We start from the raw sequence: 17,726 nt of genomic DNA, 5'->3' as shown, positions 1-17,726 counted from the left end.
TCATACTGTGTAAAGGCTTAAGGGAAAATATTTGATCCTCAGCTTTATCCTCATGTAATGCGGGGCAACAGCAATAGATGGAGCAGCAACATCAAACACATTTCCAGCATCAGCGAAGTCAGAATCAGAAAAGGTTTATTGCCATTGTCAGTGATCAAAATTCACAGGAACTTGCTTTGGTGATTCGGTGCAACATAAAACAATTAACAATAATGAAAAATATGTCAAATAATTAAGGCATGCATTAAAGAAAAACAATCAACATTTTTTACAAGATGAAAAATAGACTTAGTATGTACACAGTTTTACAGTTAAATTTACATATGTAGTGCAGAAAGTGAACAGTGCAGTGAGTGATTGATTAAATTATAGTTAAAGTGACAGAAGTGTTCAACGGCAGAGGGACTCATGACGATGTGTCTTGCCCAATGGCACAGCTGGTGTTGAACTAACCATGCAACGTTTTAATAGCAAATGTGTAACAAAAAGCAAAACAATGAAAAGTCTTATTCAAATCACCATCAGTTTATTTCTCCCAACAAGCAACACATCCTGTTCACTCTTCACCTTAAATGCTCCAATAAGCTTATATTTGTGACGTCATAGAAACGCTCAAATCCTGCCAAACGAGTTGCTGATGAATCATGTGCCCCAACAAGCTCTTTTAGAAACATTGTCCAAACAAGTTTACTTATGTTTATAACTTTACTCATGGTATTTGTCTACTGCCTGGTGAACACAAAGAAGAATGTTTTTAGAAAATAGAGGCAACGTTTGGTTAAAAGATGCAAGCCAAAATATTGAAATTAAATATTGAAATTATATAATTATGTCATATCTTGATAACAGAACATATATTTCTCTCAATGATCATTCGTGGTACCTTTTAGGCAATACCAAAACTGGGACCGGATTCAAATCCAAATGTTGTAAAATGATCAACCCTAATCCATAAATCCACAGTATAAACTCATGTAGTTCACTGTGTGTGCTTTGATGTGTCTCAGTTTCATTCTCCTGTGAAGTTGACATTGTGTTGACATAAAGGACACCCTATGAGACGGATGAGGAAACCTCAAAAGCATTGCATAAACACAGGTTTGGTGAGTTGATCATTTAGCCTCAGGCACTGACAGCATGGGCAGTAACTGTAGCCGAATGTGAGCGTTTACTAGAGGCTTTTCAGGTGTGCCTTTGTCTGCCCTGACTGACTTCTTATGGTGAAGGACAATAACGTGTGTGTTTGTGGAGGGTTTACACTACACTGAATGGAACCTCAAATGTGAGTATTTTGTACATTAGTGAATTATAACTAAATTGTGGGATAGTTACACGTAAAACTGTTTTTCAGGCTGAATCGTAAACGGTTTATATGTGACAACCAAGATGAGGAGCCACAGTCAAAAACAAAGAAATGTTTGTTGGACACAGATGTAACACAAAGGTAAGTTTAATTCCCACTGCATATTTCTACATTATACAGCAGAAAGGGAGGCTATCATTAAGAGAACATGATCGTTTCTAAGATATGTGATAAAATGCTACTTTACCATTTGAAAATGTTAAATTATGTAATTAACTAATAATGTTTAAGAATATGTAATCTGAATTATAAACAGAAAGGTTTTATTGCCATTGTCAGTGAACAAAATTTATAAAAACTTGCTTCGGCAGTAAGGTACAACATAAAACAATGAATAATAATAGTAAAAAGTAGTACAAATATAGACTATAAGCTTAAATAAGGGCAGGCAAAAAATAAAACAGACTTCAATACAAAATATACCTGCCATTGTGTGTAAATGTGCAGTGTGCTTGTGCTGTTTTGAGGTAAAGTGGCCACAGAAGAAGCTTGCATTGTGACTTTTGAGTGAAATGTGCCATAATATTTATTCAACCTTTGTATCAATGTTATTTGTAATGTTGCAGGGACAAGTGTGGTGATCCGAGCTCTCCCCAGGACTGCTGCGCAGACCACTTGGATAAAAGTGTCGCTCTCGCTCAGTTGATTTCTGTCTGGTCTGACACAGAGCGCACCGGGAAGCGAGTCCTACTTCAACTCCAATCCAGAGAAACCACTGAAAACACTCTGCTCAATGACTCTGTCAACCAGAGATTTCTGGAGTTTCACCGCGATATCACAGAAGAATGTGGTGCCGAAGATAAGCAGCATTCATGGGCTGTAATAGAGAAAAAGGAGGAGATTGTGATGTATGGACCTTATTATCCGAAATATAACGAGGGAAAGCACAGTGAGGACGTCATCATTAGACAAACAGAAGAACTGCTTGAATCTAATGGAGCAGCTCAAGCTCGGACGGTTTATGTGTTTACTATGAACAGTCCCTGTCTTTCCAGGAATTCTGAACCTCCATGCATGCTGAAATTGGTCCAAAAAGCCAAAGAGTGGTGGCTGAGATTTAGAGTCAAGACAAACATCGGATACAATAAATGCTGGGGTTTTAAAGGGACCAAAGAAACTATGTTCAGAGCTGTCAACTTTAGTCAAGTGGAAGCCCTGCGTAACAGCGAAAACTATGAGGAATACACGGCTCAAAACATGACGGGGGGAAATCCAGTATGTGAAAATGTGTACACGCTACTCCGAAATCTGCTAAACGGTGAGCCATTCATTTTCCGTTTGTCGCTACAAGGCATCGAGTGGAAGAGTTACTTCAAAGGAATGCAAACTATTCCCGAAGCTGCACGAGTGACCGAAAAGCTACGACATGAAATAAGCCGAATGACTGAAGAAGCTCAGTCTCTATCGACAGAGACGTGTTTACGTGCAGAGGAACATGTGGGGAGAGGACAAACGTTTGCGCGGGATTTTAGTTTTGACTCGCAAATAACTCAAGACGCTACAGACGACCTGAGACTTGCATTTCAAAAGTGTTGGGAGGAGATGGTACGGGATAAATATGCAGAGACTTTAAGGGACAAACTGACGGACGATTTCAACCAATGTGCCAATCGGCTTTTCATCGACGACTTTGTAAAGGTGACGTCTTCGTTTTTGCGTGTTGGAAGGATTCAGTGTGCAGGTGAGAAACAGCAAGTTACTTAACAAACAAGTTTTTTTTTTATCTGTAAAGTCTTGAGCCCTACGTGTACTGATGATGCAGTTTGAGTTGCATCACAGGGACACTCGAACTCGCCGCTGTTCCTTCCTTAAAGATCCCATATTATGCTGTTTTTCCTGTTTTGTAGTCCAACCCATGGGCATATTTGATAATAATAAGTGCTGTGCAACACCCATAACATAGTAATTATAAAATATCACCCATATCTTGCACCCCGCTTACAAAACCGGAAATGCAGACGGCTAAGTTTGAGATTCGCCCCCGCCCACCTCGTCACGTAGTCTCAGTGTGAGTGTGCGTTTCCCGCCCACCCCGTGACGGAGCCTAGCGTGGAGATGGTGGGGGTGTAAACAGAGGCCGAGGCGTGCGACGGTAGAACAGTGCGTGACACAGCGGCGCAGCAGCGTTGGAACATAAGAAGTAGCGTTTGAAGCTAACTGGCGCCTAAATTGGGTGGCATATTACAGGTACAGAGTGCTTCCCGTCCATCTGCTCATCCGGGGGGAAGGATAGAGACTGTTCTCTAGCTAAAGACTACAGGAATCAATCAAAAAACACTTTCGGGCACGTACATGAGGTACCATTAGCACTGTAAGAAGGTTAAAAGCTCTGAAAAGTCGATTTTGCATGATATGGGTCCCTTAAATTTGTATTAATATGTACCTGCTGATGATCTGCTGATTTTGTTTACTTGACCTTAGTAACAAGTGATCACAAAGGAAACTAATTTAGGAAGTTATTGCAACCCGGGGCAAAGCAGCACTGACGATTATAAAAGTACATTCATTCTCAAATGAAATGATATCTAATGTAGCTTTCAGTCAAATTGAGAAGGCCAGAACTGATGGTTAGATGAGTTTTACTGCTTCTGTTCCGTGTCATTCAACCAACAAGAGCTAGGCAAGAGCAAATAAAAAACAATGACATTTTGTCCGTATCCGCCGTTTTACCAGCTCATTGAGTTAGTGTAACTGTTTTCTACATTTCTACATTTGTAAATTAAATATTTAAAATTACTCAATACATTCATTTCCACTACAAACCTTGTTCCCCTTGTGTTTTAACAACTCTCAACATGTTTTGTCCATGTTTTTACCATTAACCTAGTTCACTTTTTCAGAGCTACTTCCGGTCACATAGAAAGTTACCAAACTAAAACATCTAAATTATAAGAACGGATTAGTGAGCTTAACACATAAAAATTATTCCCCAAAATAGCATTTGAAGTGTTTTGTTTTATTAGCAGCCCATATAAAAGATGTGAATGTTGCACTCATTTTACATAGCATTATTTATATAATTCATCAATTGGTTTGGAGCTTTTAGGCCTTTAGCGGCCAGAGTCAAGCGTATTCAAGAGTAACTCAATTACAGAGTGGTCCAAAAAAATATGAAATTAATTAAAGGCGGTATGGACGATTTTTCGGCGATTTGAGAACGCAGGTGGAAGTGCGCATGCGCACTCCCCCGTGCGGACCGATACAACACACACGTGCGTTTGTTTATTAGCGCAACGGAGCGCATCGCTCGTCTCCCGTAGATTTCTGTCCACTTCTGCGTCAGAACTGTCTTTCTCCGTCTTCATTTTGCCCCGTACACTGAGGGAAATATACTATGATAGATCCATGCATCCAACGTGGAGACGAGCCTGACGCGGCTGCAGGTGAGCGGTAGGTGCGTTTTATGATTGATACGTGGCAGGACAAATGATTTATCCATGCCACGAGGAAATATGATAAAAAAAATTGCTGAAAAAAATCGTCCATACCACCTTTAAGTTAGGGAGGAAAAAAATAATGTATTTATAATTTGAAGTTATGTAATTGTAAAGGTAGAAAAAGCTTCAGTTGTAGTCATCTGGACTCAGTTAGAAAAAATAGACGTTTCGACTCTCATCCAAGAGTCATTGTCAATAAAAGAATTTAGATCGAGAACTCCGATATTAATACTGTTCTGTGGTAAGACCCGCCCATTGGGCGGAGCCTTCCTGAAGTAGAAAGAGTTGTTAGTTTCAACATAAACTCCCCCCTTGTATCTACCGAGCTAGCCTATTCAGAATCTTAATGGGCTATTAGAAACCTCTTTGTCTTTGTGAGACCCTGGCTCAACCACCCTGAGTACCTGATTAGCATCTACATGTCCTGGTCCTGGTCCTCTACCTTTCCAGGGGTTCAGTATTCCATTATAGATAACAGGAAGATTAAACCTTAGCCCTCCATTTCTGTTCAAAGAAGGTCTTTCTTTTTTAACAAAAATAGCTTCCTTGACTCCTCTTTCAAACCATCTTTTCTCCCTGCTTAAAACCTTCACCTCACCGTCTTCAAACGAGTGATTAGAGGCTTCAAGATGGAGATGCACGGCGCTCTGAGGTCCTGAACTTGTATTTCTTCTGTGCTGATAGAGCCTCTTGTGTAGAGGCTGTTTTGTCTCACCTATGTAACGTTCTTTACAGCTTTCTTCACTGCATTGGATCGAATAAACTACATTGCTCTGTTTTTGAGTCGGCAACTTGTCCTTAGGGTGAACCAGTTTTTGTCTTAAAGTGTTTCCTGGTTTAAAATAAACAGGGACTTCGTGTTGTCTAAAAATTCTCTGCAGTTTTTCCGACAGGCCAGACACATAAGGGATAGAAACACCCTTCCTTCTCTGTTCAGTTTCCCTTTTGTCCTGCTTCTTGGTTCTCTTCACTCTGTTGAGAGCCCAAGCGGGGTAACCACAGGCTGAGAGGGCATTACGGACATGTTTTTCCTCTTTCTTCTTGCCCTCTGAGCTGGTGGGCACACCTTGAGCTCTGTGTTGTAAGGTTCTGATCACACCCAGCTTGTGCTGTAGTGGGTGGTTGGAACCAAAGAGCAGATACTGGTCGTCTTCTCTTGTAAACCTGATATGTGGGTCCACAGCATTGATGTGATCAATTACCCGACGTAATTGTAAAGACAAAACACTAAATAATGCACAAAAGCTGAGCATTGCAAGAAACATTTTGACACTCATCTGAGAGTAATTTTCAATATTTTTTTCCTAAAAACAGAGTCCAGGTGAATCTTTTTCTACAATGGAACACTCCTGGATGAATGAGGGATTACACCGACAAATGTTCAAATAGTTTAATACTGTCAACAGAAAGTTTTTGTCACTTGCAGAATGTGGGAAAAGTAACCAGATTTTTTTACTCAAGTAAAAGTACTTTTACACTGTAAAATATATTACTCAAGTAGGAGTTGAAGTATTGTGTCTGAAAACTACTCTAAATAATTAGCAAGAAACATAAGTCTAGATGACAATTGTCTTTTTTCATGAACAAAGTAAAAAAAATACATGGAACAGAAAACATGAAATGAATATGTTTATTTTGGGCTGTATCAGCTTTATCACACCGACATGAGGATCTTCATGACAGTCAGAGCTCATTGTAGATGTGATGTTGTTCAACAGGGGGCGCTAGATCCACAGTCAAAGTGCAACTCACTCGCTGCATAGGTAGTTTATTGTGTTGATAAAAAATAATGCCATACTAAACTATTGTACAATCACTGTTAAACCAGTTAAAATACTATACATGTTTTATATTGCACTTACACGTGGAATGCTGCATGATTGAAGAGGAGGGAGTGGTTTGTGTTTTATATTAAAATATACTGAACACAAAGAAATGCATTTCATTATTTTCTGTGATGGAAGTGTGGTTTCTGCCAAATGATTTCTTATCATAATACTCAACAATGATTTACATAAATATCTTATAGACCTAAAATGTGATAAGTTTCATTCATAGGCAGTACTTTCTATTTTATATCAAATAATATTTTTGCAATATGGAAAATTAGAAAACAAATAACAAATTATAGAGTAAAACAAAGTGAAAATATCTGTCCAATTTTCTCATTGGCATTAGTGTAAAGTGTCATATACTTCTTCAGACGTCTTCATTCATTCAAATGAGCAGGTCAAAATGAATGGAGCATTCTTCGTCCTAGTTTAGCTCGTCATAAAAGCTGGAGACTTGATCAAAGAGCTGCTTCCTTCAACCACGGTCTACAATGTAAACGCAACATTTGTGTATTTTGGTTTGTTGCAGCTCCAGTTTATGAACAAGGCACTAAGAAGGCACGAGGGAGCTGGACTCAGTCTGTAGCAAATAAAAGTAACTTTGTGATACAGGTTTATCTATGCCAGGATTAGATTATTCCAGGGCTCATTCTTGGAGCTAACGGGCGCACTGTGGCTCCCGGGAGACATTTTCAGGGGGATGGCTCCGGCTTGTGTGGACATATACGCCGGCAGGGCTGAGATCTGGACAGACAGCAATATAAGTAAATTACTTACTAGTGCGTGTCAGTTTGCCTTGTTGACAGCGGTGTCTGTACCTGTGTGCTGTGGTGTGTGTAGAGGTGTGTGTCCGGCTCTGTCTTTATCTGTCGTGTCTCCTCTGAGGCGAGCGGGGTGCGAGGAGTGCTGCCCGGAGTCACTGTGCCGCCCTCACTGCCCGAGCTCCCTGTGAACAAGTCACTCTCTTATTCAAACAGTTCTGTGTTTACTTTCAGAGCAATCATATTTGATCAACTATTCACCTTTTGGACTAATTCATCTAATCTAATAGAATGTTACAACATATCTTTTACACTTACCAGATTTATTCACATTTTTAGGTTTCCGCTTGCGTGTCTGGATGCCCTCTTTTTTCATAGCCAGAGGTCGAGCAACCTTTGGAATAAAAGGTATAAAAAATGGCATAAATTATACAACTGTGCTTGGTAAAAAAATGTATAGCTGCTGGATATTGTTTCTTACCCCGTGCAGTTTCATGTAGAGCCCACATGCGTTGCACACAGGTTCTCCCTCTGCGTTGCGGCGCCACAGTGTGGTGGTGGTTGTGTGACAGTTGGTGCAGGACAAACCCACTCTTCTCGAGGCAGACTGTAGAATATTTTTTTTTTCTTTCAAATAAACCAAAGACAGGGTTCTGTGCACAAGCTTGTGTCACTCACCAGTCGTCGCTGAGGTTTGATCAGAGGTCTGTTGATGCCGTTCATCTTGTGGTACAGTCCACAGGCGTTACACAGGTAATGGCCTGTTCCATCCCGCCTCCACAGGGGGGTCGACATGGCCCCACAGTTCACACACTCACGCCCCTCAGCAAAGTCGTCAAATAGATCTGAAACAACAAACATTTCTGTATTTAAAACTCTTGGTCATTCTTGAAGCGGGGAAACTAACTTCTACATTGAGACTTTAAAATACTTTATTGCCCAAATAAAAGATGCAATATCCTGACTGAAGGCTTCTTGACAATATTTATAGATTAAGTGTGTTATTGATGAAAATCAGATATTGTTTATTCTTTTTTGACATTTTGATGTAATAATACAACTGTCTTTGTTATAAAATGTCTTTCCGTGTTTAAGAGCCTGTATTGTCTAGATAACTATTACGATTATCAAAACACCCAGTCTAGTTTATAACAAGTTTATAACATATTGGAGCTCTTGGGTTCGATTCCCGGGCAAGACCAACATCCCATGATCTCTCTCTGGGTGGAGTCTGCATGTCCTCTCCATGTTACCATGGGTTCTCTCCGGGTTCTCCTACTTCCTCCCACCGTCCAAATGTGTCCAAACCCTGAGTGAATGAATGTGAGAGTCAGTGTGTCTCATGTGTTAACCTTGTGACGAGCTGGCCCCTGTCCAGGGTGTGCCCCGCCTAAGGCCCAAAGTCACTGGGATAGACTCCAGATACACACGACCCAAAACGGGAACAAGCCGTAGAAAATGGATGAATGAATGAATAATACAAAGGAACCAAAGCTTGTTTATGCTCACATGTAATCTTTTTTATATACAGGGCTAAGGAAACATTTGAGCCGTTTATATATCATGCCAGATACTCAATTATATTTTTGTTTGTATCTAGTCTTTTATTTTATTTTTACAATTTAATACAAATATTTTATGCATGGGGTTTTATTTGATCCTATAGTACTCTCATGGTGCTCATTGCTTTATGTTGGACCATTATCGCCGAAACACATTCTTAGATTGTGAATTTGGTTCTCTGACAACGGCAATAAAGCGTCTTCTGATTCAGATTTTCTGAAATGTACAGGAATCTTTTCTTATCACATGTGATTAAGAGTTCGGCTGGACATAAAAACTGCTTGACATCCAAACTCATTCATATTGTCACACTTCTCAGTCCTTTCTGTAATTTCTTATCCGAACAATAATATCTAATGTCTTATATAAATGAAGCTCTTGGGCTTTTGAGCGAAGCAGACTTGGGTTGATGCTGGGGTGATTTATGGCTTGTTTCTTTGTGATAATGTGAAAGGGTTTTTTCTGCACATTACGGTTGATAAGCCACATGATCGGATAAGTCTGGCTTCCACATAGGTTTTCCTTCTGTAGAAAGCTGTGAATGAGATCATACTTTAGAGCGCGAAAATGGACCGATGGCAAAGGCCCAACCTTGAGGCAGTAATGCAGCCGAAACAACATGGCACCACGAGACAATACACCGCTCTGCACTTTCTGAGAGAGAGAGAGATCTTTTTCTGACGCACAGAATGACAACCACAAAGAAAAGAAAAGCTATCACAGAATATAGAAAATAAAAACATAATAATTTCTACATGCATTTCAAAAAATATTAGATTTGTATCTGTTTTTGTTTGGTTGTATTTCATTAACTTGCAAAATTATTAGTCTTGAAATTTTAAATATTACAATATTTTTGGATAAAATTGAAAATGTACAGTCTTTTAGCAGTTAAACGTGTAACCATGTAAAATTATGATTTATGATAGATATTTAGCTCTTCACATATTTCAAGAGTGTTTTAAATAACATTTCTGTAAATATGCCAGGATTAGCCAAAAGACTCTTTGTTATATGTATGTGTGTCCCATGACAAATGCCTGCCTGAAAACAAAAGGAATATACTAACTGTATGTGTCCTGTTAAAATTGTCATCGTCAGACAATGATTTTTACTTTGTGCACCTGCAAAAAATGAAACCGTTGATTCCATAGATTTCCTGGGTTTGAATAAGAAAAAAATATTTGGAAGATATTACAAAAGATAACCCAGATACACAGTGTCACGTAAAACTGATGGTACCAAATAAATAGTGTAAAATGTGATGTTCAGCTGCAGCTCAAGGCCCTTCACACAACTCTGACAATAATCATAATGCACTTTTTTAATGTATTAATGAAGAAGAAGGTGTTGCATCAAAGTCTGTAATTTTTTGTAAACAAAGAGCTATATTTTAACAAATAATGAGGATGTAACAATCTTATATTGTCTGTTTGTTACAGTAAAATGTCCTAATGAATATAGATTATCCTGTGCTATGACTCTTATGCTATGTGTAATTATGAAATTGATGTGTTATTTGTTATTTGTGAAATACCTTAGCTATAGATCCATCATGAAGACAAAGTTGCAAGATTATTAATATAATATTTATTTTTCAATTATTTTTGCAAGGTCAAGCTTTTAATTAAAATGAAAGCGAAAACAAATCTATGAATGTTTCGTAAAAATTCAGAAAAAGCAAAATCCTGCATTAGATTTCTTTAGAGCTTAAGTTCAAAGTATTGTTTTCCAGCGCGCTTGACTCTGAGTTGAAAACTCAGACTTCTGCGTTTAAAAGTCGGTTACTTTATAATACAACTTCCACATTTACATTAAGGGCAATCATTTTATAAAAGCGTTTTAATTATCAGAAGGCAATAATGTAAAAAACAGACTTCTCAAAAAAATCACGTTTGTGTTGGCTGTTTTTTAGTTGTCTTAGGATCTCGCTTATCTTGACTTAGTAAGTTTAGGTTAAATTCAAATGACATGCGTTGATCTCTTTCTAATAAACTGTTACCAGTTTTGTTAAGTTAAATATGATGGTTGATTAGTACGTGCCGCTGTCTAAAAAGTGTGTGTGTTATTAGTGTATTTACAAAGTATCTAGCTGGACACAATTTAGAAACGCAAAATAAGATAAAAAATAAACTAGTTTTAATCCTTTTCAGATTTTATTTTTTCTCGTAAATTCTAAAATTATCTCGTTGTTTTTTAGTTTTTTATTGTACGTCACGGTTTGTGTGAACGATCAAATTCACCGAACTTTAGTGAAAACGTCGCTTCAAATAAAATCTTAAAAAGCCCGTGTAAAGAGTAAACTTGGATGAACTGAGCCGTGAGATAGGGTCTTGAGTCCTTTCTGTGGGTGTTTAGTTCTCACCGATGTTCGGGTGCCGGGCCCCGGGATTTGCCCCGGACTGGAGGCCGTGCAGCACCGGGCTGTCAAACGGAGACGCCGTCCAGGTCGCTCCCACGCTGGGGCTCACGTAGGCAGGGTACGGACTGTGGTACGAGCCGCTGAGCCCACGGGCTCCGTAGTGATCTCTCCCGTTAGAGTAGGAGGCCGTGTCCCGGGCCGGGGCCATTCCCGAGGACAGAGGCGGGCTGGCGGTGAAGCTGAAGCGCGGAGACACCGGGGAGTGATTGTACGAAGACACGGACTCTGCGCCCGCTTGTGCCCAGGCAGAGTGACTCGACACCGGGCTGGCCTGCTGCGAGGCCCCGGTCTGAAGGTAAGGCAGCATCGGGGTGACCACTCGTGTGGTGGGCACATACACTGGAGAGGAACCGGGAGCATTGTGGAGAAACCCGGCCTCGTAGGACGGGGCTCCGTGGTTAGATGTCATTATTCCCTGGTACATTGCTCCTGAGGCTGGACATCCGTGTTGTGAAACAAACAATGCTCTTCACGTACAATAAATGTGGAAAAATAACTTTAAATTGTACATCCACAAGGTTCCTGAATCTGGTCCGGGTTTGAGTGAAAAGAAAAGAAAAGTTAAAGTGAGAGCAGAGGAGGCCCAGAGGAGGAGAGAGAAGAATGAAGAGTGAGACAATGATCAAGGTCCTAATCCAGCCCTCTCTCTCTCTCCCTGTGCTCCAGCTCTGACTGCACTGTGGCTCCAGACTGAACTTTATCATCCAGTTACTACATGTCCAAGCACTTTAGTTCCCCAAAAGACACGGTTTAAAGTCCATATGACATGGTGTCCTGTTTTTATAAGTATGACTTAGTTTGAGAGCACCTACTTATCACAGTTTTACCTCTGTTAAGTTTAAATTTGAGAAGATTTCTTTCTAAATAAAAGTTCAAAATTACAGGAAAAAACTGATTCTAAAATTGATTCCCTCTGTGATGTCATCAATATGCGACGTGCCATTGAAAACACAGAGACTGTTTACACTTTAACAATTTTCTCAGTCAACTAAATAAAGGTGTTATATGATATTATTGTTTGTCAAATCAATACTGTGTAATTTATATGGGTTTTGTTTAGTGTGGTTGCTAGGTAACAGTAGTTGCATTACCTTGACCTCATATTTGCTGCTCATGCCCAGCCAGGAAGTACAATTATAAACTTTACTAAAATGGTCAAACTCTGGACAAATGGGCAAAATGTTATGGAAAATCTGAAATATAATTTTGTTCACTACGTTTTAGTGAAATATGTCGTATAGACTTTAAGTTTTATAGGTTAAAAGATAAAGATTTTTTTTTTAAATTTATAATGAAATGCAACTTTTATACTAATCTTGGAAATCTTGGAAAATTATGTAGAACGAAAGCCAATAAATTTGTTTTTAATCATGTCGGAAATAAAACATTAGACTGGAGAGTCATAAGTCGGATACTAGAGGTGGTTGTCCTCATGAGGATGGATTTATATTACCTGCTTTTAACACCAATGAGCGTAAACACACAAGGCGTTTCATTGTGTTGCCACTTCCCACTGACAGCAGTGAAATATGTGTAGGGCAAACAGCCAAATACGCTCTGTGTAGCAGCAAGTGTAGCAAAAACTTATTGTAGTGTAGTGTTAGTAAGTAGTAGTAGTTAATAGTGGTAAAAAGTAGTAAGCTTATTTTTCAGTCTTGATTTTGTGACAGCTTGTAAAAGTTCAGACGAATAGAGAGATCAGAAATAGGGAACCGTCATCAATGTGTAACAGGGCCTGATAACAGCGCCTGTATTTGCTGCTAATATTAGGGTGTGGGCCTGTAGAATACTCTACAGATCATTAATCCATTTATGATTCACTCCATATAGAAGTGCAGTATGTGAGTGGACATTCATGTTTTACACCTTGTGGCTGAGGACAGCCGTAGAAACTGGTAACTTTTCAACATACAGACATTAAAAACTCAGTTATTGAATATTTTTGGAAATGTCATCTGTATGATTCCATGTCATACAACAATTAAAAGGTATGAAAACATGAATTTTATCTATATCAAATAAACAAAGAGGTAAACGTTTACCCCTTGACCGTTTGTCCACTGCAGTGTTCAACAACAGTTTATCCTTTTCTGTTATTTTACATTGCATCATGTTCATGTTTTGTTTTCTGCTCTGTACCACCGACAGTGACATTGACCATAGACTGTGAGTATTTGTGTGCAAAAGCAGCATAAAAAAACACAAAGACTGAACTGTACGTAAAAACTGCAATCAAATCTGTAAATTCTCTATTAAAGTCTGCAGCTCGTGTGCGTGCATGTGTGCATGCGTGTGTGTGTGTGTGTGTGTGCGTGCGCGTGTGTGTGTGTGGTGTGTGTGTGTGTGTGTGTGCATGCGTGTGCGCTTGTGCATGCGTGCGTGTGCGTGTGCGTGCGTGCATGCGTGCGTGCTTGTGTGTGTGTGTGTGTGTGCATGCGTGTGCGCTTGTGCGTGCGTGCGTGTGCGTGCATGCGTGCATGCGTGCGTGCGTGCGTGTGTGTGTGTGTCCTGTCAGAACTGATTGAAGAGGTGCTGTTGGACTGACATGACGGAGATGCTGCAGGAGGAGGTGCGGTGGATGTGCCTGCGTCAGGCACCAGGAAAACTGTCCCCGTCTTGGCTGGGGCAAAGACTCAATCATTTGGGGTCACTGACTTAACTTTGGCCCTTGGTCTTCCTCAACTCCCCGCCACATCCACACATCCACTCCTGTAGACGACTGGCTCCAGGAAGAAGACTTCAAATGGTCAAAGCAGGAAAACCCTTGAGCCTGCGATAGACCCTCGACATGGTCCAGACAAACGATTACTGCAGGTCCCTTTACTCACGGTCTTGGTATTTTCTCCGCGTAGTCAGTGTGTGTTTGCAAAGTAAGCACAAATAATCTTTGATCTGTTCTGCTGACTTCGTCTATTTTGTCGTTTTATCTCATCAGACTGATCAGTGAAAATCTGCAGGAGCTGAGCAGGACGGTGGTGAAACAGTGATAATCAATGGGACACGCGCAGTTAAACCAAATCAACAATGTGAGTTGGATGGAGCTGTTTTTGATTGATTACCTCTCACATTCCAACAATTCAATGTAATCTTTCGGGATATATTTACACTTCATGATTTTATTGACAATTTACAGGCAAAATTGTCTATTAAAATGTGAGATTACAAATAATAGACTTAATGTGCATGAATAATATATTATTTAATAATATATTTAGTTTAGTTTTACATCAGTCAAATGGCGATTTGTGAAAGGAAATTTGGGTGAAACAAAATAATAATAATAATAATAATAATAATAATAATAATAATAATAATACAGGAAGTAGTGCTGAGTTCTAAGATTTCTCTCAATGTCATCAATACACACAATTCCAAGGTGATGTGGGCAGGCAGTTTAAACATTAATTTATTTTTATTGATTTAATTTGTATGAATTATTTAAGCAACATTTAAGGTCTGTTACATTATACTGAAGCAGTGTATTTGTGCCCAAAAAGAGTAAGTGTAGTGTGCAAAAAACTACAAAATAAAATATAACCTAATACATTTTTTAAACACAGGGATCTGCTTAAACATATTATTATTAATGAACATTTAAAATATTTTATATATTTTTTTTTATATTTTATATATAATATTTAAATGATAAATGGATATTTTTTAAAAACTTAAATAATATGGGGGGAAATGTAAGTATACGATACTTGATTGAGTTTCACACACTAAACACTAAATATGATATACTAATATTATGGTAACACTTCTACCGTAAAGAGTTTTATTTTATTCAGATGTGATGATTTGTATATCATGAGGTTTTATGTGTTCTTGACTGGTATCAGTGTTATTCTTGGGGATTAGCTGTGTTTGATCAGGTAAAGTCTGAGTTTAGTCCCTCACATCATTAACCTGAAGTGTGTTTTTGAACAAATTATTAACTCTTCATTTGTAGTTTTTTTTTCTCTTTTTCTTGTCATGGGAAAGTTAGTTCTTGATTTAAACAAATTGCACTGCGCTCCATGAGAAATACCAAGCACATGCCAAATTACAAATAATCATCACATTTTCTGACACTATGGTACAAACTGCTGGGGTGTTGTTTACTCAAATGACATCCATAAAAATGTTAAGAAGAATTTGACAAAAACTGGACTTGCCTTACAGACTTACCTTTGACCCAGAAAATAACAGGGTGCCCTATGATACCAGAAGTGTATGCACATGGAGCTGAGACTGATATATTTTTAGCAGTGAAGACTCAGGGATCCCAGGACCTCTCCCTGTGATAAGCTTTGGCCAAAGTCCACGGCTAACAAATAGGAACTGGCCAACAGACACGCGGCGTCAGGCTTTAATAAACAGATGCACGGGGCTTATGAGGCAGGTTGAGGGACGTCTCCTTATTTGTACTTAAAGGGGTAAACTCGGGCTAAGATTCAGGTCAGGTAAAGGTGACATGGTGACATCACTTTGTTTGAGATATGACTCCACATCATCAGTTTACTTCAGAGGACTTCCACAGCAACAACGTGTATGACATATTTTATGGTTTAATTTTGATGAACAAACTATGTCAAATGTCATGATGAGAATAATCATAATCATACTTATAATAATAATAATAATACATTTCTGGTATGTTATGATATTCTTAATGATAACAGATCCCATGGTGTAACGAGGCCAAATTAATAATGGACCTCAATATTTCTCTTTCACTTAACCTAATTAAATGTATAATAAAAAAATATATAGATTATTTGACGAATAATTGTATTTACATGTTATCGACAGCCCCTAAAAGTAAACAAATATTAACTTATATTCAAGATAACGGGACTGCCAAGTAAAGGTGGGCGATAATAACAAAAATGTATATCTCGATACCTTTTTGGATCATCTCGATAACGACATCCAGACAATATTACATGTACTGGTATGCAAATCCAACAGGAGTCGACATAAACATGTTTTTAAGTGTGGTAGTTGAGGTTGAGTTGAGTATCAGACAAATGTGGCGATTGGGGGGGGAACCGCCATATGATTATTCACAAATTCACAAATGTTCTGTTTTAATGCAGCTCATAAACCTAAAAACAGACTCCTTCTGTTTGTCATGCTCTGAGTGAGTGACAGTGACACAGAAATTGTGTCCGGCTCCAAGAAAATCGTGATATTAATCGTTTGGCACATTGTCAAGAGAAGAAATATCCCTTCATGTTGCTTTTTCCAAATGTGCTGACTCTAAATGTCTCCACACAACGTTCATGATATCATAACTTGTTTTATACAGCATATTGGCTCTAGTGTCATAGATTGTTTGGACAGTCAGACGAGGAGCAGGAGACACAGGACAGAAGACACAGAGGATGCGGCGGAGATGGCAGCAGACAGGAGGAGCAGTGGAAAACAAAAGAGGCTCCACACAACGCTGCCTCTTATCAGTCTGACGCTCTTATCCACTGTGGGCTGTTAGTGTAACCCCTCTCCCCCCTCGTCCCCCCGCCCCTCACTCCCCCTCTCCCTCTCCTCTCCATCCACAGGCCTCGGCGCTGCACCCACTTATCAGGCCCGAGCTGACGTCAGGGGGCCCGCTGGAGCTGGGGGGCCGGAGACGGAGGCAGATAGCGCGGCTGAGGCTGCCTCCACTCGGGCTGTGGGAACCAGGGACCCAGCCCACTTCGCCTCGCACTCGCCCTGCACGTCCAACACGCGCACGCCCCAACAAAAACATCAGCCAGAGGTGAGGATGAAGTAATTATGACAAATGTGACGCACACGGCCGAAAAAAGACGTGGGTTTATTCCCTGACATATTGGGTTTATAAGGCTCACCAGATGTTGTGCTCTTCGAACCGTTGCACCTTTTCTTATCTGACTCAAATGCATTAGTCCTCTGTTATTTGCTTTAGACAAGAAAAGAGTTTAAAAAGTAGATACATGTTTCATTAGAAAAGTGCTGATTTTAGACTGAGTAGTGCTGTAAAAAGTCCAAAGACACATCTCAGGGTTCAACAGTGTTTAATAAATGGGAAATATGGATGAATCGTGGCAGTTAAAAAGGAGCATGAAGAGGCTATTTGGAGTGGCGACATGTCTTCACTCTTAAAACTTGTGTCTTGTTGACAGAATGAAATGTTCTCTCGCTAAGGATTTGACATACACAAAACCTAATGCGTTTAAATTGTCCCTACATGTGAGTATTGATGACATTGACAGAGGGACAAGAACTCAGCTCTGCTTCCTGTCAGTTTCAAATGAGATTTTTCTTCGCAAAATGTAACTTGACTGATGTAAAACGATAAATATTGCCCACAAAAAAACATGAGAGCACTTTCAGCATTGTATA

The 17,726-nt window shown here is 39.4% G+C and overlaps 2 protein-coding genes across 2 annotated transcripts; one reads left to right on the top strand and one right to left on the bottom strand.

Moving 5' to 3' along the window:
• The first annotated feature begins 1,235 nt into the window (after positions 1 to 1,235).
• LOC140365200 (uncharacterized) lies at positions 1,236 to 3,082 on the top strand. Its single transcript, XM_072451486.1, has 3 exons — positions 1,236 to 1,282; positions 1,352 to 1,444; positions 1,930 to 3,082. The coding sequence occupies exons 1-3, from the start codon at positions 1,269 to 1,271 to the stop codon at positions 3,065 to 3,067; spliced, it is 1,245 nt and encodes a 414-aa protein (XP_072307587.1). The 5' UTR covers positions 1,236 to 1,268; the 3' UTR covers positions 3,068 to 3,082.
• A 3,470-nt stretch (positions 3,083 to 6,552) lies between these two features.
• On the bottom strand, positions 6,553 to 12,024 carry gata4 (GATA binding protein 4). Its single transcript, XM_072442196.1, has 6 exons — positions 11,322 to 12,024; positions 8,072 to 8,238; positions 7,875 to 8,000; positions 7,712 to 7,787; positions 7,451 to 7,578; positions 6,553 to 7,376 (listed from the first exon to the last, which is right to left on the bottom strand). Exons 1-6 carry the CDS (start codon positions 11,800 to 11,802, stop codon positions 7,251 to 7,253), a joined length of 1,104 nt encoding a protein of 367 aa, XP_072298297.1. The 5' UTR covers positions 11,803 to 12,024; the 3' UTR covers positions 6,553 to 7,250.
• Positions 12,025 to 17,726: the final 5,702 nt, after the last annotated feature.

This window comes from Eucyclogobius newberryi, unplaced genomic scaffold (genome assembly GCF_026437365.1).
Source record: "Eucyclogobius newberryi isolate DKJ021-1_F unplaced genomic scaffold, fEucNew1.0.hap1 SCAF_1, whole genome shotgun sequence".
NCBI classification, from domain to species: domain Eukaryota; kingdom Metazoa; phylum Chordata; class Actinopteri; order Gobiiformes; family Gobiidae; genus Eucyclogobius; species Eucyclogobius newberryi.
The sequence above is the reverse complement of the archived record's forward strand: the minus strand, read 5'-3'. Positions and strand labels throughout refer to the sequence as shown.

Excerpts from the sequence above, each read along its gene's own strand:
- LOC140365200 (XM_072451486.1), top strand. Across the intron at positions 1,445-1,929 it reads GACACAGATGTAACACAAAG|GGACAAGTGTGGTGATCCGA; the intron begins GTAAGTTTAATT and ends GTAATGTTGCAG.
- gata4 (XM_072442196.1), bottom strand. The coding sequence starts at position 11,802 with ATGTACCAGGGAATAATGACATCTAACCACGGAGCCCCGTCCTACGAG. Across the intron at positions 8,239-11,321 it reads GGCCCGGCACCCGAACATCG|ATCTATTTGACGACTTTGCT; the intron begins GTGAGAACTAAA and ends TTGTTGTTTCAG. Across the intron at positions 7,377-7,450 it reads ACACACACCACAGCACACAG|ATCTCAGCCCTGCCGGCGTA; the intron begins GTACAGACACCG and ends CTGTCTGTCCAG.